Source organism: Rana temporaria, chromosome 1 (assembly GCF_905171775.1).
Source record: "Rana temporaria chromosome 1, aRanTem1.1, whole genome shotgun sequence".
NCBI classification, from domain to species: Eukaryota; Metazoa; Chordata; class Amphibia; order Anura; family Ranidae; genus Rana; species Rana temporaria.
Genome location: NC_053489.1, coordinates 173,087,183 through 173,108,369, shown reverse-complemented (window position 1 = coordinate 173,108,369; position 21,187 = coordinate 173,087,183). Strand labels below are relative to the sequence as shown.

Below are 21,187 nucleotides of genomic sequence, written 5' to 3'. Positions count from 1 at the left end.
CATGCCAAACATATTTTACCAAAAGCCTAGGGCCTTCTGCCTATACCTTCAAACATGTTCAAAGGTGTCCTGCTGGCCCAGAACCTGGGGTGTTTTGTTATTCTAAGGCCACGTACACACGATAGGTTAAACCGATGAGAACGGTCTGACGGACCGTTTTCATTGGTCAAAACCGATCGCGTGTGGGCCCCATAGGTTGTTTAACCTTTGGTTAAAAAAAAGCAAACTTGCTTTAAAATTTAACCGATGGTTTGCTAACCGATAGGTCAAAACCGATCGTTGGTATGCAAAACCATTGGTTAAAAACCTGCGCATGCTCAGAATCAAGTCGACGCATGCTTGAAGCATTGAACTTCGCTTTTTTCAGCACGGCCTTGTTCTGACACGATCGGTTATTTAACCTATGGTGTGTACGCGTGACGGACCATCAGTCAGCTTTATCGGTTAACCTAAGACAACTGTCCTTCAGACCGGTTTCATCGGATGGACTGATCGTGTGTACGAGGCCTAATTCTCACTTTTCCACTTAAAAGGGAAGGGGTGTCGAGCTCCAAGTCGGTGCTAAAGATGAGACTACTGTTAGTGTGTTTATCTGCTGATGCTACATGCTGTATTCAAGAAATTTCTTTGAAAAGATCAATTGATTCCACCAAATGTACAACGGTCCCTATGAAGGGGGATGGCCTTTTTAGTGTACACTAAACCACAGCATTTAATAAAAATTGTGTTTATTTCCTATTGCTTTTTGCACTTTGCCTAATCAAACATCTTTACGTATTGGTGACCTTAACCTTCACCACAGCAAAGTAGCTATACACACGTGCAAATAAAAACAGACATAAATATAAAAATAATACACAGACAAAATGTGCCACAACAATGTACATTTACTATGAAGACAATCCTTACCTCAGAGCGAGGAACGCTGAGCCTAAACAATGGGATTGCCAGCGTGTCTGAGGCCTTTGAGGATTTTCTAAAATCTAGGGATGGAAATTTCACAGTTGCAATACCCTCCTGTTCATTTATAGATACAACCACTCCAATACTCCCAGAAATTCCGTTACCAAGCACCTAATTGAAAATAAGGATAAATACAATCTAAATGGAGGCTGGCAGGCAACCACAAGCAGAAAATAGAATATCAGAAATGAACACTTTCCTTTACATTAAAAAAAGTGTTTGTTAACCCCAACACTTCATATTCATATGTTCCTGCGGTATCATGAATGAATGAATGAAAACTTATATAGCGCAGCACATGCGAATTTAATCGCCTCTGGGCGCTTGTTGTTCCTGTCTCCTTTGGTATCAAAAGAGATGAGTCTTGATCTTTCTCCTGAATGCCAAGTGATTCTCCTCCAACCGAATGCTGGTTGGTAAAGCGTTCCATAGTCTAGGCCCTTGGACCGCGAATCTCCTTTCTCCTTTGGACTTGTATCTGGCTTTGGGTATCTGGAGGAAATTTTGATTGGTGGAACACAGAACGCGATTGGGTTTATGAGCTTTTATTTTTTCGCATAGATAATGGGGAGCATTCCCATAGATACATCTATGCGTTAGACAGAGTGCTTTAAAAGTGATTCTGTCTTTTACTGGTAACCAGTGAAGGGCTCTCAGTGAAGGTGAGATTGATTCCCAAGGTTTTTTCCCAGTCACAAGTCTAGCGGCCGTATTTTGAACGACTTGTAGACGAGCGATTTGGTACTTGGGGAGTCCGAGGTAAAGGGCATTTGCATAGTCCAATCTTGAGTTTACAATAGCTCCCACCACGACCGCTATGTCTTCCTTGGGAATAAAAGGAGTAAGTCTGCGTAGTAGGCGCAGCAGATGGTGAGATCCGCTGACTACTGACCCTATTTGTGCGTCCAATGTCATGTGAGAGTCAAAGATGACCCCGAGACTTTTGACTTTGGCGCTAGGGGTGATGATTTTGCCCAGAATGGGTGGGGGGGTCCAAGTTGTTGTAGGTTGATTCATACGCTTGGCATGAAACAGGAGAAGTTCTGTTTTCTCTCCGTTGAGTTTAAGATAACTCTTTGTCATCCAGTCCTCTATCAAAGAGAGGCATGTCTCTAGATTGAGGTGATGATCCTTTTTATTGCAAATGCGGAAATATAGTTGCGTGTCGTCTGCATATGAGTGGTAGAGCAGTTTTTGACTGCTAATAATCTCAAAAAGAGGGCGAAGATAGATGTTGAATAACACCGGCGACAGGGGGGATCCTTGAGGGACTCCGCACGATACCGTGCGTTTCTCAGAAGTGAAAGGTCCTATACTTCTATAAGAAATAATCCGTTCTCTTTGTATCGCTTCCTTTGTGTGAAATCCCTGGTGTTCCTGCCATCCCCCTGCTTTCCACACTAAGCAGGAGAGCACATTGTGGTCAGTTCTTTAGCTGCGCTGGGAACTCGGTGTACTCTCCTCCAATGATCAGACTTGTCCTGACACGCCCCCGCTGCACAGCCATTTACTGGCAAGCTCAGGTGTCCGTTTATCAAGCAGTGGAAAATATCTGCTGCTGAGTTCTTAGGCATTCTCAGAGGAGATTTCTCCTTTTGAAGATGAAGCGATCTACAAAATGCTTTGAACTGTGGAGAAGCCACCTGTTACTGTAATCTTGCGATATATAGCGAGATTATAGTACCAGAAATCCACCGATACATGCAAGGTGTCCATTTATTAAGCAGCTGTAAATTACTGCTGCTGAGTACATTTTCAAGGAAGACCGCCCACTTCATGTTAAAAAAAATTAGTCCCCCTACATAAAAAAAAATAAAAAAAAGCATATAATATATGTATATAATAAACTAACATGTCAGGTTTTTGTGATTTAAAAAATTAGACAAAGGATAAGTAATTTCAGAACTTTTTCACACCTTCAATGTGACCTATAAACTGTACAACTGTTGAAAAACACAGTAAAAATAAACTCAAATAATGTGGTTGCATAAATGTGTGCACCCTCTTATAACTAGGGATGAAGCTGTGTTCAGAATTAAGCAATCTCAAACTCATGTAAAATAGGACTCTTTACACACCTGCCATCATTTGAAGTACCTCTAATTAACCTCAAATAAAGTTTTGCTGTTCTAGTAGGTCTTTTCTGACATTTTCTTAGTCGCATCCTACAGCAAAAGCTATGATCTGCAGAGAGCTTCCAAAGCATCAGCGGGATCTCATTGTTAAAAGGTATCAGTCAGGAGAAGGGTACAAAAAGAATTTCCTAGGCATTAGATATACCATGGAGCTGCAGGAAGGAGCTACAGGAATCTCTGGCAAGTACTGGCTGTGTGGTACATGCGACAACAATCTCCTGTATTCTTCATATGTCTGGGCTATGGGGTAGAGTGGCAAGATGGAAGCCTTTTCTTACTATGAAAAACATCCAAGTCGGCTAACTTTTGCAAAAAAGGGATTTTTAATACAGCTTACCTGTAAAATCCTTTTCTTGGAGTACATCACGGGACACAGAGCGGCATATTCATTACTATATGGGTTATATGGAGTACCTTCAGGTGTTGACACTGGCAATCTTCAAACAGGAAATGCCCCTCCCTATATAACCCCCTCCCATAGGAGGAGTACCTCAGTTTTGTAGCAAGCAGTATGCCTCCCAAAATGGTCCCCAAAAAAGAGGGGTGGGAGCTCTGTGTCCCGTGATGTACTCCAAGAAAAGGATTTTACAGGTAAGCTGTATTAAAAATCCCTTTTTCTTTATCGTACATCACGGGACACAGAGCGGCATATTCATTACTATATGGGATGTCCCAAAGCAATGCTCACAATGAGGGGAGGGAGAACATCTCCAAGACAAAAGGATTTAATTTGGAGAAATACTCAAATCATAATAAATCCAACTTAGTTGAGAAAAATAATCTTAAATTTTAAATTTAACTCAAAAAAGAGGAGCCCCCGGAATCCGAGGGTCTCAAACTGCAGCCTGCAGCACTGCCTGCCCAAAGGCTGTATCAGACCTCCTTCTTACGTCCAACTGGTAGAATTTTGTAAACGTGTGGACAGAAGACCAGGTTGCCGCCTTGCAAACTTGAGCCATAGAGATCTGGTGGTGTGCTGCCCAGGAGGCGCCCATGGCCCTAGTAGAATGAGCCTTTAATGATACTGGAGGAGGCAACCCTTTCAAGCCGTAGGCCTGAGTGATTAATTGCTTAATCCACCTAGAAATGGTGGACTTTGCAGCTGCCTGCCCCTTCTTGGGCCCATCCGGTAATATGAACAGCACATCTGTTTTCCGGATCTTCTTTGTAGCTTTAAGATAGGCCTTCATGGCCCTGACGATATCCAAGGTATGCAGCAACCCTTCCTTTCTGGAAGTAGGTTTAGGGAAGAAGGATGGTAATACCAAATCCTGGTTCAAATGAAAACTGGATACAACCTTCGGTAGGAAGGAAGGATGAGGGCGGAGAACGACCCTGTCCTTGTGAAAAATAAGATATGGTTCCTTACAGGATAAGGCCGCCAGTTCCGATACTCTTCTTGCGGAAACTATGGCGACCAAAAATACTAACTTCCTTGTCAGTAAAACCAAAGGAATTTCAGCCAACGGCTCAAACGGTTGTTTCTGTAAACTTGACAGAACAAGGTTTAAATCCCACGGGCAAAGCGGGGATTTAACTGGAGGTTTAATACGTAAGACCCCTTGAAGGAAGGTCTTAACCAGCGAGTGGGTGGCCAGCGGCCGCTGAAACCACACTGACAGAGCAGAAATCTGTCCTTTGATTGTGCTTAATGCCAATCCTTTATCCACTCCTAGCTGGAGAAAACTTAAAACTCTATCAATGGTGAATTTGCGAGAAAGCCATCGCTTGGACTCACACCAGCCTACATAGGCCTTCCAGACCCTGTAATAAATCACCCTAGAGACCGGTTTCCTGGCTCTGATTAGGGTAGAGATTACTTTCTGAGACAGACCTCTACCCCTGAGAATCAGGGATTTAGCTTCCAGGCCGTCAAATTTAGATGCCGTAAGGCAGGGTGGAGGATCGGACCTTGCGATAGCAGGTCTGGCCGTAGAGGAAGAGTCCAAGGGTCTCCCACTACCATCCTTAAGATTAGTGAGTACCATGCCCTTCTGGGCCATGCTGGAGCTACCAGGATGACTGGTATGTGCTCCACCCGGATCCTGCGCAGCAGGCGGGGTAGTAACTGGAGCGGGGGAAACGCATAAAGAAGTTTGAACTGATGCCAAGGGCAAACCAACGCATCGGTTCCGCAGGCCATCGGATCCCTTGAGCGGGACATGAACCTGTCTAGTTTCTTGTTGAGTCTCGATGCCATGATATCCACGTCCGGCACTCCCCATCTTTGGCAGAGTGCTTGAAAGGTTTGTGGATGCAGAGACCATTCCCCCGGCAATAGAGTCTGGCGGCTTAAGAAGTCCGCCTGAAAGTTGTCCACTCCTGGAATGAATATTGCCGATATGCAGGGCACATGAGCCTCTGCCCATAGGAGAATCAAGCTCACCTCTCTCTGAGCGGCTTGACTCCTGGTTCCCCCTTGGTGATTTATGTATGCCACGGCCGTGGCATTGTCTGATTGAATTCTCACCGGGAACCCCTGCAATTTTGACGTCCAAGCCCTGAGGGCTAGTCGAGCAGCTCTGAGCTCCAAGATGTTGATGGGCAACTGCTTCTCTGGCGTTGCCCAAGTACTTTGGCGAGTGCAACCATCCAAAATTGCTCCCCAGCCCATCAGGCTGGCGTCTGTGGTCACTATCTTCCAAGCCACTGGGCTGAAAGACTTCCCCTTCAGTAGATTCTGAGGGTCTAACCACCAACACAGACTTTGTCGGACTATTGATGAGAGCGGCAAACGAGATATCCAAGGCCTGTGGCCTTCTGCTCCATGCTGACAGGATGGCTGCCTGCAGGATGCGAGTGTGGCTCTGGGCGTATGGTACCGCCTCGAATGTGGCCACCATCTTGCCTAGTAACCTCATACATAGGCGAATAGTCGGTTCCTTCTTGCTTAGAACCAGTAGGATTAATTCCTTGATGGCTTTGACCTTCCTCAGAGGTAGAAACACTTTGTTGTTCTGTGTCTAATCTCATGCCGAGATATTCCAACTGCCTTGTGGGCAGGAAAGCTGACTTTTCTCGATTTAGGACCCAGCCGAACCTCTCGAGGTATTGGACCGTGAGGGCCACTGCTCGCTCCAAGCCAGGAGACGAGTGATCTATGACTAGGAGGTCGTCCAGGTATGCTAGGATCGTGACCCCTTGGATCCTTAGTTTGGCTAGGATTGGAGCTAGGACCTTCGTGAACACCCGGGGGGCCGTAGCCAACCCGAAGGGAAGCGCCACGAATTGGAAGTGACGCAAAGCCACCATGAAGCGTAGATATTTTTGATGTGGCTGATAAATTGGAAGATGAAGGTAGGCATCCTTTATGTCTATGGACGCCATGAAGTCGTCCTTTTGGAGTGTGGTAGCTGCTGACCGCACGGATTCCATCCGAAATGAGCGGATCTTTAGGTATGTATTTACCATCTTTAGGTCCAAAATTGGCCTGACATCTCCATTGGACTTCGGGATGATGAATAGGTTGGAGTAGAAACCTAGCCCCTGTTCCAGGACTGGTACCTCTACTATTACTTCCTGGGAAAGTAGATGATCTAATGCCGATCTTAATGCGGCTCCCTTCTCCGGATCGTTTGGAATCCTCGACTCCTGGAAATGAGGAGGAGGAAACCTTAGGAAATCTAGTTTGTAGCCTGTGGCCACGGAAGACCGTACCCACTCGTCGGGAATGCTGGCTTCCCAAATCTCTGAAAAGAGTCGCAGCCTTCCCCCCACCTTCGTGGGTGGGGGCGCCCCTTCATAAGGTTGGCTTGGGGGCTGGTTTTGCTGGTTTGCGAAACCACTGCCTTTTGCCTCTAACAGCCTGTCCTTGTGATCTGCTGTTGAAGCCGAAGCTTGCTTTTGCAGGAGGCCGTCGATACTGCTTAGTATTAGAGGGCCCCTGCCCAGGGGAATACTGTCGTTTAAACGCAGGCCCCTGAACCTTCTTCTTAGTTGGCAAGAGAGTACTCTTGCCATTTGAAATGGTCTGAATGTATTTATCTAGGTCTTCTCCGAAGAGTCGTCCTCCATGGAAGGGGAACCCTACCAGGAGCTTCTTGCATGGGGGCTCAGCCTCCCAGCTTTTTAACCATAAGAGTCTTCTCATATGGATAAGGGATAACGATAAACGTGACGCTTGCTGGATAGAATCCTTGATTGCGTCTACCGTAAAACATATGGCCTTAGGGACATCCGAAAATACTTCTGCCTGCTGAGCAGGAATAAGTTTAAGCATCTGCTTAAATTGATCCGATAATGCTTGAGCAACCCCAATCGCGGCCACAGCTGGCTGTACTACTGCCCCTGCAGCAGTGAAGGAGTTCTTAAGTAGTGCTTCCAAGCGCTTATCAACTGGATCCTTGAACACCTGTATGTTTTCTACAGGGCATGTTAACGATTTGTTAACACATGAGATGGCTGCGTCCACTGCAGGAGTAGCCCATCTTTTGGAAAATTTATCTTCCATAGGATATAGGACAGAGAATCTTTTAGGTGGTAAGAAGATCTTATCTGGCTTGTTCCAATCTTGGAACAAAACTCCCTCTAATAGAGGATGGATCGGAAACACAGCATTGCTTTGAGGCGCCCTCAGTGAGCCCAAAGCTGAAACCGTCGATACCTGGAGATCTGGTACTGGCAAGTTGAATGCCTTATGGACCAAGTCCGACAATCCTTGAATCCACCAGCTCTCCCTCAGGGAGACTGCCCCAGACTCCTCTGTATCCGGATCCTCGATCCCTGAACCTACTTGGTCCTTGTCCAAGAGGTCGTCCAATTCCCCTGAGGAAAGGACCTCCTCCTCTGAGGGTCCGCGCTCGGGCGACGGAGATCTATTCCGCTTACTGCCCCGCATAGCTGCGGCTATCATTTTTCCCATGCTTTTCTGCATCTCTTTTAAAGAGGTGAGTAATACCTTCTCGGTGACCATCTTAGGGTTGGACTGACTCGCGTCAGCTCCAGCCCCAGATCCCGATGGCCCCAAGGCTCCCTGTGGGGAAAGCAGCGGCATAGCTTTGTCCGAGACCTCAGACTCTCTGGGGGAATCCCCACCTCTTGTACCCTTGTTTTTTGATGCCATGGTACAATACCGAGGTACACCTGCTACTTATTGGTACCTGGGACTTATAAATAGTTAAATGCCCAAACACCTGTTTGGGGGATAAAAAATGCTTCCTCTCCCCTAGATGACACTTTTTTTTTTTTTTTTTCAAAAAAAAATCTTTTTTTTTTCAAATCTAGGAAAGAAAAAACATTCTGTCCCCCTGAGTAGTATTGCTAGAAAAACTATGAGATGGAAAAGAAACAGCCTATTCCTAGGCTTGAAAACAGTCTTTCTGAAGACTGCAATATTCTTTCTGGCCACTGTGTGTCCTCGGCGCCCCGTGCTTGCCGTTCTGGTCTTTCCTCCCCAGTTCCAAAGTATTGAATGAGCTATATGGAACAAACAAGGAAGGGCCGCCCCTTCCTTAAGCCACTGACCCGCCCTTCCCCCCCAGCAATCTCAAACAGGAAATGCCCCTCCCGACAGGGGGGGGTGGGGTTGGGAGGAAGGGACCTCTCTGCTCCAGCAAACTGCAGCCTGCAGCCTGGAACCACGAGGAGGTCAGCGGAGGAAGACTGAATGGAGCTCTGAGGAGGAAGACTGAATGGAGCATCGCCTGGAGGCTTGCAGGTAAGCATAGCTCTCTGACACACACATATACTTTTATATCACACAGGCCCCACTCAATGCTTTTCCAACACTACAAGGGAGGTCACATTTTATGGGGAATAATACATATAGAGCCATCCTATCTTTATGATATGTGACTAGTTTGCCAGATGCAGTGCATAACTTTAGGCATGTCCCCTGTGACCCCCCAGAAAAAACCTGCTAAGAACCAAGTTCCGCAAGTTTTCCCCTCACTTACCTGCTCCATGCCGCAGGACTTTGCCAAGCAAGAGGCCCAATCTTCCCCCATCTCGGTGGGGATGTCTAGACCTTCAGGCCCTGGGTTCCTATGAAGGATCCACTGTCCTGGGCCCATATAGCACTCTGGCAACAGAAACATTAGGCACCCAAAGGTTTCTAAGTTCTGGGCCCAGGGTCCAGCTCTCTAAAAAGAAAAGCATTATGGGCTATACCCCAAGGGTTTGGGGTCCGGTTACTGACCACTTTAGCGCTGAGGCTTTTTTGGACAGAACCGGTTAGCTCACCTAATCCCAAGGATGCGGAGGCAAGCTAAACCATGACTAACACCTAAGACACTGGCGTAAAAACTGAGGTACTCCTCCTATGGGAGGGGGTTATATAGGGAGGGGCATTTCCTGTTTGAAGATTGCCAGTGTCAACACCTGAAGGTACTCCATATAACCCATATAGTAATGAATATGCCGCTCTGTGTCCCGTGATGTACGATAAAGAAAACACATCTGAGTCTCCCAAAAGCATGTGGGAAAATGTGTTGTGGTCTGATGAAACCAAGGTTGAACTTTTTGGCTATAATTCCAAAAGATATGTTTGGTGCAAAAACAACACTGCACATCACCAAAAGAACACCATACCCACAGTGAAGCATGGTGGTGGCAGCATCATGCTTTGGGGCTGTTTTTCTTCAGCTGGAACAGGGGCCTTAGTCAAGGTAGAGGGAATTATGAACAGTTCCAAATACCAGTCAATATTGTCACAAAACCTTCATTCTTCTGCTAGAAAGCTAAACATGAAGAGGAACTTCATCTTTCAGCATGACAACGACCCAAAGCATACATCCAAAATCAAAAAAAGGAATGGCTTCACCAGAAGATTACAGTTTTGGAATGGCCCAGCCAGAGCCCAGACCTGAATCCCATTGAAAATCTGTGTGGTGATCTTAAGAGGGCTGTGCACGGGAGATGTCCTCGCAATCTGACCAGATTTGGACTGTTTTTAGACTCGTACCCAAAAAGACAATGCTGTATTAAATTGAAAAGGTGCTTCAACAAAGTACTAGATTAAGGGTGTGCACACACATGCAACCATATTTTATTTTTACTTCCCTCCACCTAAAAGATTTCAGTAGTACAGTTTATAGGTCTCATTAAAAGGTGGAAAAGGTTCTGAAATTATTTATCTTTGTCTAATTTTTTTTTTACATCACAGCAACCTAACATTTTAACAGGGGTGTGTAGACTTTGTATATCCACTCAGTATATATAATTGTGAACAACACATCATGTCTGGACACTGTTACAAAAGTCCTTGTTTTAATGCTGAAATGTTACTTGTAAAATGCAAACCACGTTACCTGAACCTCGGAACCTATTTTAATAGTCTCCTTGAACCCTCCAAGGGCACAGAGAGCTGCTACAGCTTGTCTAGCTATGCCCTGCAACTTGGCCAGTTTTCTGTTGCTCCCACTACCATTCTCCAGGATACTCTCGGCATGCTTGCCCAGCTGAGGGATATGCATTAGGGCACGGGACAAAACCTGTAGAAACAAAATAAACACTAACATTTAGTGCTAAATAAACTATAGAAAAATCCAGGGCAAAATACAGAATGGAAAAAAAAATATTTCACATCTCGACTATTAATAACTAGGCCAATATATATATAAAACACACACAGAATTGCACTATACATTCTGCTGAATGAAATCAAGGGCCTTCCTTCCGTTTAAGTCAAGGGTTAACCAACAAGTACGGTTCCTGCAACTAAGCCAAAGCAGTAGCACTAACCACAATACATACATTAATAACTTAGCTTGTCAATAACTGAAGATGTTTTTAAAAACACAGATTACCAAGTGGATGTCTTTTTTTTTTTTTTTTTTTTTACCTTTTCTGCAGTTGTTGTCCATATCTGTGCTGCATTGGACTCTGGGGCCATCAGCAAACTGTGGAGTAAAGCAATCACTTCTGCAGCCATACTGTTTGCAACATGTCCACTGATGAAAGGACGCACAGGATCAGTTCTAAAAAAATAAAAAAACATAATTAAAACATTTTAAAAAACAGCAAATAAATAATTGCTATTTAATGCAAGCAGGCTCTGTACCTGGCAAGATCTGAATTCCTCTCTCTGCAGATTGAGGTTTGGGCAGTTTTCTTTTTGTCTCCAGTAGAAAGGCCACTAGCAATTTCAGGACTCACAGTCTCCACTGGTGGCCCAACGCTTACAATTAAACCAGATTGGGCCCATTTGTTGGCTTTCCGTAAAGCAGCAGAAGTCTCCTCAGTGATAACTTCACAGCAGCCACTCTGTAGGAAAGCCAGAGAGAGACATTACATGTAATTAGAAAACGTTAATCAAATATATACAAAGAAGACACTTTTGTCAAGGAAAACACAGGCCTTCACAGTAAGGCTGGCCATAGACGGAGCGATTTTCTTTCCTGCAACCACTTGATTCCCTCAAGAGAAAACAGCAATAAATCGCATGTAAAATCCAACAGACTGGTTGTACCCAAGTTGATCCATCAACTTGGTTACATTTAGCCTGCCCGTACATGGTTTGAAGGAACCGGACGAAATTCGAACCGTCTATGGCTGGCTAAAGTTCTATTTTACCCCCTAAGATCTTGGCTTACGGTAAGTTTTTCAACAATGTGTCAATTATTCACAACAATTGTCAAAAAGAGGTAGGTGGGCATCTGCGCTAAATATAATAGCATTGATATTTGAAAGCAGCCTGAGGGATATGCATTCGTTGATCAAACAATAAAAATAATAGTCCAAAATGCAGCGCTTAAATTTCACATGACAGTTCAATAAAGGAATAAAGAATGTGAAGGACCCTTCACCAGCTTCAGTGTGTAAGGATAAGCACACCACACCCAAGTGAATCCAATCTGCTTACCAGAAGGTAATGATAAATGAGCATGTAATCATTAAACACAGGAAGCCAGGGTATCCCTCTCCAAATACTGCAGGTAAACCGTGAAAGGATCCAATCATCGAATCACATATACAGTAAAACCTTGGTTTGAGAGCATTTTGCAAGACAAGCTAAATTAAATTAAATTTTGACTTGACATACAAGCGATGTCTTGACATACAAGTAGCGTCATGTCACAACTGAGTATGAAAGAGAAGAGAGGCGCCTCTAAATGTAGCAATATGGTTCCATTTAATGAAGGTACAACATTGAGCAACTCATATGGTTGATGATTAAAACAGGCACATCTAAGTATGCAGGTATCAGGGGTAATGCTGTCCACATAGACCATCCTCCTCACCGCCATCAATGTCATTCCTTCCATTCTCAACTCCACGAGCGCTTTAAACCTCGCTTTCAGATCGCTCTACTGCAGGGTAGTCTTCCAAGTCACAATTACAGACCGACAGTGGTGAGAGCCGGGGGAGTGGGGGATGGTCTGTGTGGACAGCTTTCCCCCAGATGCCGGCATACTTAGATGTGCCATTTTTAATCATCAACCATGTGAGTTGCTAAATATTGTACCTTCATTAAATGTAATCATATTGCTACACTTAGAGGCGCCTCTCTTCTCTATAATACTCTTGTAGCTCTAATTTTGCTTCTAATCCCCTTATGGATTCACATTTTATGGTTACACAACCTATTAATCTGCCATAATCTTTTTATTTGGACTATAAACTTAAAGGACCTATGCATAAATGGTTGTGAACGAATCATTTGAGTTTCCATTATTTCTTATGGAGAAGTTTGCTTTGATATGCAAGTGCTTTGGATTACAAGCATGTTTCTGGAACGAATAATACTCGCAATCCAAGGTTTACTGTAGCCACCAGCCATGTATTACCTTTATCAAGAACTGTATGAGCTGTGCAGCCTGTACACTTCAGTGCAGCCTGTACACTTCAGTGCAGCCTGTACACTTCAGTGCAGCCTGTACACTTCAGTGCAGCCTGTACACTTCAGTGCAGCCTGTACACTTCAGTGCAGCCTGTACACTTCAGTGCAGCCTGTACACTTCAGTGCAGCAACAAATTCACAGCTTTAACATTCTCTTTGTTTTGATCCTTCTGGAACTGGGAGTGGGTACCATTCATTGTCTGAAAGCACCTGACCTCGTATCGATTGATACACAGATTAATTTGCCAAGAGCTGAAAAAAAGCATTGAAGGATCTTAAAGGTTTTATCAGACAATTATCATCACCACGAGGAACAGGGTCTTCTGAACAGTGACCATCTTTTACTGCTGTAGGTCAGCCGACACCTGTGGTTCCACAAGCTTGTGTTCAGCTCTTGCTGCACTTAGCAGCTATGGGTGTAGTGCCAATTTCGAAAGCCAAGGTAAGAGCTGACAAGGAGATAATAGAACATATGCCCAGAGCCACTCTAGTCTTTAACCACTTCCATACAGGGCAGTTATACACACTTCCATACCAGGCCTATTCTGGCACTTCTCTCCTACATGTACAAATCATAATTTTTTTGCTAGAAAATTACGCAGAACCCCCAAACATTATATATGTTTTTTTAGCAGACACCCTAGGGAATAAAACGACGGTCATTGAAACCTTTTATCTTGCACGGTATTTGCGCAATAATTTTTCAAACGCCTTTGTTTTGGAAAAAAATTGTTTCATGAATTAAAAAAATTAAAAAACAGTAAAGTTAGCCCAATTTTTTTGTAAAATAGGAAAGATGATGTTACACCGAGTAAATAGATACCTAACATGTCACGCTTTAAAATTGCGCACACTCATGGAATGGCGCCAAACTTCGGTACTTAAAAATCTCCATAGGCAACGATTTGAAATTTTTTACAGGTTACCAGTTTAGATTTACAGAGGAGATCTAGTGCTAGAATTGTTGCTGGCACTCTAACGCACGCGGCGATACCTCACATATGTGGTTTAAACGGCGTTTACATATGTCGGCGGGACTTGCGTGTGCGTTCGCTTCTGCGCGCAAGCTACCGGGGAGAGGGGCGTTAAAAAAATACATTTTATTTCTTTTTTTTTTTATATATATTTATTTCTTTTTTTACACTTTTTTTTTTTTTTTGATCACTTTTATTCCTATTACAAGGAATGTAAACATCCCTTGTAATAGGAATGTGTGTGACAGGTACTCTTTATGGAGAGATGCGGGGTCAATAAGACCCCGCATCTCTCCTCCAGGCCTGAAAGCATGAAATCGGTGAAAAAAATTCACCGATCTCATGCTTGCTGTTGCTTAGCAGCCGCAGTCGCGGCTTTGTTTACTTACGGGGACCCGGGCGTGACGTCATCACATCGCGCCCGGGTCCTCCGACGGTCATAGAGATGACTGGTGACCATCTGGTCACCAGTCATCTCTATGCTTCCTGCGAGCGCCGGACGATTCGTTCTCCGGGCCCCCGATGGCACGGGAGAACCCGGAGAAGCACCGGATGGCGGCGGGAGGATGTCCCATCCCGCCGCCTGTAAGAACGATCTAGCGGCGGAACCGCCGCTATGATCGTTATTACGTTGTGCAGAATCGCCGGCAGTTTAGAAGGATATCTGAATGATGCCTCTAGCTGCAGGCATCATTCAGATATCCCCCCACAAAGCCCAGGACGTCATATGACGTCCACTCTGAACGGCAGAGGTTCTTTGTGGACGTCATTTTACTATGGGCCGGTAGGGAAGTGGTTAAAAAAAGAAAAAAAAAAAAAAAACACAGCTGGCAATAAAGTGGTAAGATGGCCCATTTCTGTGCAGGGCCTACTAAGGCAATTAAGAAGTGCAAGGATGAAGAGCAGCCCAAATGGAAACTTGGGAGCTGCCACTGCTAACCTGTTTGTAGAGCAGAGTCAGCAACCTGTAGATCGCAGACATGCGACTGGTAGATCTCGGTCTGGGTTTGCGGACTTGCCATTCCAAAGCATCAAATAGAGTGTAATGCAGAGATTACTCGTAACGTTAGAGCTGTAGTAGGGAGCAAAAGCCGCATAAGCCAATGTAGTGCCGGATCCTGTCCCATGTGGAGTGATACCAACTGCATACCAACTGCACTCCACCATCGCCCTGAGGCGATTCAGTTTGCATGTGTTGCGCTATATAAGTTTCTCACTCACTCACCTCTTATGCCAGGTAGCCGTCTCTAGAGTGGTGCCAGCAACAGGAAATTAAAGCTCTTCAGGCAAGTGTGAAGCAACACACTGATGTGCTGCGGTTTACCCACATAGTGGATGCAGTGTACCTGCAGCTTTCCAGTGGACTGCGCTTAGCCATAGACTTCTATTACATCCTGTCGCTTTACTCCCCCAACTTTACGTGTGAACAAGCCCCAAGGTGCCGCTGCTAAACGCAACTAAGGGCTCACTTAAGTGCTGCTTCTCTGAAAAACGATCTGCGCGTGCGTTGATAGGTGGTGAGGAGGAGATATGGTGCCTTCTCACCACCTGATTTAAACCCATGACGGATAAACTCCAGAGGCAAAAACTTTACTGCACACTTGTCCATTTGTTTTTTGCATAGTATTCTTTAAAACTTACACTAGTGTGCAAAAAAATAGGATTTTTATAACAGCTTACCTGTAAAATCCTTTTCTTGGAGTACATCACGGGACACAGAGCTGCATATTCATTACTATGTGGGTTATAGAGTCTACCTTCAGGTGATGGACACTGGTGTAATCAATTAAACAGGAAGTTCCCTCCCTATATAACCCCTCCCCTACTGGGAGTTCCTCAGTTTTTGTAGCAAAGCAATAAGTGTCCCAATATCCCCAAACAAGAGGGGTGGGAGCTCTGTGTCCCGTGATGTACTCCAAGAAAAGGATTTTACAGGTAAGCTGTTATAAAAATCCTATTTTCTTTATCGTACATCACGGGACACAGAGCTGCATATTCATTACTATGTGGGATGTCCCAAAGCAATGCTTACTGAGGGGAGGGAGACACCAACAACGCAGACCGCCATCAGACGTGAGGACCTATAATGCTGCCTGCAGCATACTGCGCCAAAAAGCTGCATCCTCTTGCCGTCTTATGTTCACCTGATAGGAGTTAGTGAACGTAAGCACAGATGACCAAGTTGCGGCCTTGAAAATCTGCGTCATAAAGGCTTGGAAATGCATTGCGCATAAAGCGCTTACCATCCTGGTAGGGAGCACCCCCACAAAAAAACAGGGGGAATCCTACTCTAACCACAAGCCTGAATAATAACCTGATGAATCAACCTTAACCACTTGCTTACTGGGCACATAAACCCCCTTCGTTCCCAGGCGAAATCTCAGCGTCCGGCACTGCGTCGCTTTAACTGACAATTGCGCGGTCGTGCGACGTGGCTCCCAAACAAAATTGGCGTCCTTTTTTCCCCACAAATAGAGCTTTCTTTTGGTGGTATTTGATCACCTCTGCGGTTTTTATTTTTTGCGCTATAAACAAAAAAAGAGCAACAATTTAAAAAAAAAAATATTTTTTTTTTACTTGTTGCTATAATAAATATCCCAATTTTTTTTTAAAAAACTATTTTTTTTATCAGTTAAGGCCGATACGTATTTTTCGACGTATTTTTGTAAAAAAAAAAAAAAAATCACAATAAGCGACTGGTTTGCGCAAAAGTTATAGCGCCTACAAAATGGGGAACAGAATTATGATTTTTTTTATTATTTTTTTTTTTACTAGTAATGGCGGCGATCTGCGATTTTTATTGGGACTGGGATATTGCGGCGGACGTATCGGACACTTTTGACACAAATTTGGCGCCATTCACATTTATACGGCGATCAGTGATATAAAAATGCACTAATTACTGTATAAATGTGACTGGCAGTGAAGGGGTTAACACTAGGGGGTGAGGAAGGGGTTAACTGTGTAGCCTGGGTGTGTTATAACTGTGGGGGGGGAGGGGGGTGACTGGGGGAGGGGACCGATGCTGTGTCTCTATGTACAAGAGACACAGATCGGTCTCCTCTCCTCTCACAGCACGTGGAGCTCTGTGTTTACACACAGAGCTCCACGTTCCTGCTGTCACCTACCGTGTCACCGACGATCGCGTGTACCCGGCGGACATCGCGGCCGCCAGGTACACGCATCGGGTCTTCGGCGATGCGTCGGGACAGTTTTTACCCGCCGCGCGCCACCCAGTGGCGCGCGCGGGTAATGCACATAAAGGCCGTTTTTAAACGGCCACTTGGCACTTGAGAGCCGCGCTGCGGACGTATTTCGTCTATAGCGCGGATCTCAAGTGGTTAAAAACAGTTGATTTTAGACGCTGCCTGCCCTTTCCTGGGGCCTCCTGGTAGCGCAACAACATCAGTTTTCCGTATCCGAGCAGCCGCTTCAGATAGGCCTAGACCCTTCTTACTCCAACGAGAGAGAGAGTGTAACCATTTTAATAGCTGACCTGAACACTGCCTGCCCATCTAGGGTCTTCTGGCAGCCCAATAAAAAAGTCAGCTTTCTATATCTGAAACCTTCAGATAGGTATTAACTGCTCTCATCTCAATTGAGAGAAAAGCAATAACCTTTCCTTCCGTGAAACAAGGTTTTGAAAAAAGGGAAGGTAAGAATATCTAGATTCAAATGAATACTAGATCCTTCTAGTAAATAAGGTTGGGTGAGGATGAAAATCACTCTACTTGTAAGAATAATTGAGTATGGCTCTATACCAAGAAAGTTGCCAATACTGAAACTCTTGGAGGCTACCACAACCAAGAACACCAATTCCCTTGTTAAAGGATGAAGGGAAATATGGTGCATCGGCCCAAGGAGCTGACCCTGTAAGCCGACAAAACTAGAGCCAATCCTCCGAGCACAAGGGCGACCTAACTGGTGGACTTATACAAGGGGTGACGTGCATAACAGCCCGGACCAAAGAGTGTGAAGTAATCGACCTTTGGAAGCAAGGCCGAGATCGGATCCTTGATATAACTTAAGGCTAGCTCCGTCTCCTTTCCAAATGTAGGAAGGCAGGAATTTTACCTTTGACAAACTTCCACGGATGTCACCATCTGGTTTCACACCAGGAACCTGGGCCTTCCAGACCGTAGGCTATCTGGTCCTGGAGGCCAGCTCTCTTGTATGAATCAAGGGAATTGCCGCTGATTCTGAAAGCCCCGATCCTCGAGAATGTGGTCTATAATAGCCAGACCATTAATTCACCTGTTGCAAGGCAGAATGTAATACCCCCTGCAAAGTAGGCCTGGACAAGATGTAAGGGACTGTGGGTCCTCTACTACCACCCTTACTGTTCCTGCACCGAGAGGTCGTCAGGGTTATGCCGGAGTAATCAGGCCAGCTTCCGTTCTCCTCTAAATGTTGCATAGAAGCCACAAAAGTCGCGGCACTGGGGGGAGAGACACAACCAGTGACAACTGGTCCCCCCCTCGGATTAAAAACACATCTGCCCCGCATGCGGGTGGATCCTTTATCCTTGACCCCAAGCTGTTCAATCTCTTGTTGAGCCTGGACACCAATACATCTTATGTACAGGGTACTATTTCTGTGACATTTGGTCAGGAAAACAGTCGGGGTGTAGAGGTCATTCTCCCGGAGACACTTGTTGACGGCTCCAGCGAATCGCCTGCCAATTCTGCATTTCATGAAATGACGAATGCCAATAGGCAAGGCACAAGCTCCTCCTTGGTAAATTAAGTAAATCACTAGTATGGCATAGTCTGATTGTACTCTGACAGAACCAACCTGCCACCTGAACGTTCAGGCCCCTAAGCCAGATGCTCCATCGGTAGCTCTAGCTGACAGATAAGGCTCCCTTGGAGCTTGACTACTTCCCCTGGGCCATGGTCTCTTCCTGACCTGGCAAACCCTTTTAGTTAAGAATCACCAAGAGGAATTCCAGCATATCTCTGGGACCGGGTTCTTTGGATAATGCTAGGTCAAGATCCACTCTTTCTAGGCCGACAAAATACTGTTTATAACAGCCCTGAATAAAAGTTAGTATAGGGAACTGTCTTGAATGAAGCCAGCATCTTCCCTAGTGCCTTAATCAAAAGGCCAAAAGTAAGGAACTGTTCCTTGCCGTGACCACATAGACCAGTTTTCTTATAGCGATGGTCTTGTCTGAGGCCAAAAAAAAACTCTCCTTTTTGGACTGTGCCAAACATACCCAGCTTCTTGTCAAATGAAAGAATGTATCTTTAGAGTTCCAGATACTTGACCATGCTGGACACCCTTAGGTCCAGCCATGCTGCTGACTGACCCAACAGCAGGAGTTTGCTTCGGTATGCCATTACTGCTATACCCTGGGCCTACAGACCTGCTAGAGGAGGGCCCTAGCACCCTGACAACCCAGGCACGGAGGCTAACCCAAAAGGGCAAGACCACCAACTGGAGATAGTGCTGTTCCCCTGCGAAACGCAGACAACCTCTGCAGACCCAAGTAAATAAACACATATGCAACTGGCTCCCCATGTGTGTATGTGGCAAGTGTTAAAGCCATATGCCTCAATGGAAGTGTGTGTACATGGCAGCGTGTGTTCCTGGAAGCATGAATTCATATAAATATGTTTTAAGAAAAACATGCATATAGCATGTGTGCTCTGGAACAAGCATCTTGCAAGCAAGCATGCGATATAAACGTGTTATGCAACAATGTGCAACATGAACCCATGCAGACACGTATTTCTATGCAAACACAAGGAATCCTGTATTGCTTAATTAGGCCGCCATGTACAACTTTAAAGTAATCATGCATCCTTATGCGATTCAGCATCTTCCATGCGATCAACATCTTATGCATTTTAAGCACTACTGTGCGGACAAGAACCCTTGTGTGACCAGTAGTGTCACTAGTGTCACTAGATGCGGAGTAGGCGTCTTAGATGAATCTGTATCCAACTCACACAAGGTGCTTGCGTTTGTGTCCCCCTAGCTTTACAGAGCTCTGACGTCTGGGCCTTTTTGAAGAGCCCTCTCTGCGACTGCACTGAGCCGGTGAGCATGTGCGACATGGTAGAGCCTGAAGCTGAGGAAGTGGGACGCACAATAGACCAGCTAACACTTAAGCTTCCGTCTTTGGAAAGCATGGTAAGCGAAAACATCAGGCATGTCTTTTACTGCCCATAGTAGTGGAAAAACAGATAAGACTTGCAGCTACTCATGGAAGACAATGCTTTGCATAGGATTAAGGGCATTTTTTTTTTTTTTTTTTTTATGTACCAGCCCCTTCAAGGGGAGATATATGGGTACTACAGCCATCCTGTCTGAACAGACATAGTGGCCCAGGCTACATGCCGGCTAGGGGAGGTATATGGGTGCCCTGAGCCATCCCGTCTCAAAAGACATTGTGGTTTACATTGCCCATGCATAAAAACATAATATAGGCGAGACCTATAGTCCCCTACAGAAGACCTACTGTCGAACCAAGTCCCGTAGGTCCCTCTCTTACCTTTCCACGCTGCAGGGTATTGCCAAGCAAGAGGCCCAATCTTCCCCCTTCACCGTGGGTATAGTCCTAGACCTTCAGGGACCGGGGTCCATGGCAGGAACACCACACCCCTGGACCTATATAGCACCCTGGCAGCAGAAAAAACATTTGGTCCTTAGAAGGCACAAAGTTCTGGAACCCAGGATCCAGCTCTCCGCAGAGAGGCATTATAGGCTAAACCTCGTTCTTCGTACCGAGGCCCGGGTACCGTCCACTTTGGCTATGAAGCACCTTGGACGGATCCGGATTTATGGAGGCTTTTTACATCCAGTGGAGCTCCTAAGAGCACATGTTAACTCGTGACCAACACCTTAGACACTGATGAAAAAACTGAGGAACTCCCAGTAGGGGAGGGGTTATATAGGGAGGGAACTTCCTGTTTAATTGATTACACCAGTGTCCATCACCTGAAGGTAGACTCTATAACCCACATAGTAATGAATATGCAGCTCTGTGTCCCGTGATGTACGATAAAGAAATGTGCACCCCTATAGTTCTCACATTGTTTAAACACACACAATCATTTTTATTAGAAAAACACAAATACAAACTTTGGTCATATCTCGATCCATCTTCACAACTTTCTCCATGTTGGCCCCAGTGCCAAGACGAAATGGTCGCCCTTCTGAGCTACTATAAAATAAAATAATATTGCAGACTTTAGAAAAAATACTGCATAAAATAGAACTTTGCTAAGCATGCAGATTCCAAAAACACAAAAAGAATATCAAAATTAAAGTGGTTGTAAACATCAGACAATAAATACGAACAAAGCATATTCCTCTAAAGCAGTGGTGGG

General features: G+C 45.1%; 1 protein-coding gene across 2 annotated transcripts in view; it reads right to left on the bottom strand.

Annotated features, from left to right (window-relative positions):
• HECTD4 (HECT domain E3 ubiquitin protein ligase 4) overlaps positions 1 to 21,187 on the bottom strand; it is a 253,112-nt gene that overhangs the window by 84,125 nt on the left and 147,800 nt on the right. For both annotated transcript variants that reach the window (XM_040346168.1, XM_040346177.1), the window contains exons 38-42: positions 20,940 to 21,021; positions 11,098 to 11,300; positions 10,879 to 11,014; positions 10,346 to 10,528; positions 910 to 1,074 (exon numbers count right to left, since the gene is read on the bottom strand). In XM_040346168.1, coding sequence (XP_040202102.1) covers positions 910 to 1,074; positions 10,346 to 10,528; positions 10,879 to 11,014; positions 11,098 to 11,300; positions 20,940 to 21,021 — 769 coding nt within the window. The remainder of the gene's footprint in view (positions 1 to 909; positions 1,075 to 10,345; positions 10,529 to 10,878; positions 11,015 to 11,097; positions 11,301 to 20,939; positions 21,022 to 21,187) is intronic.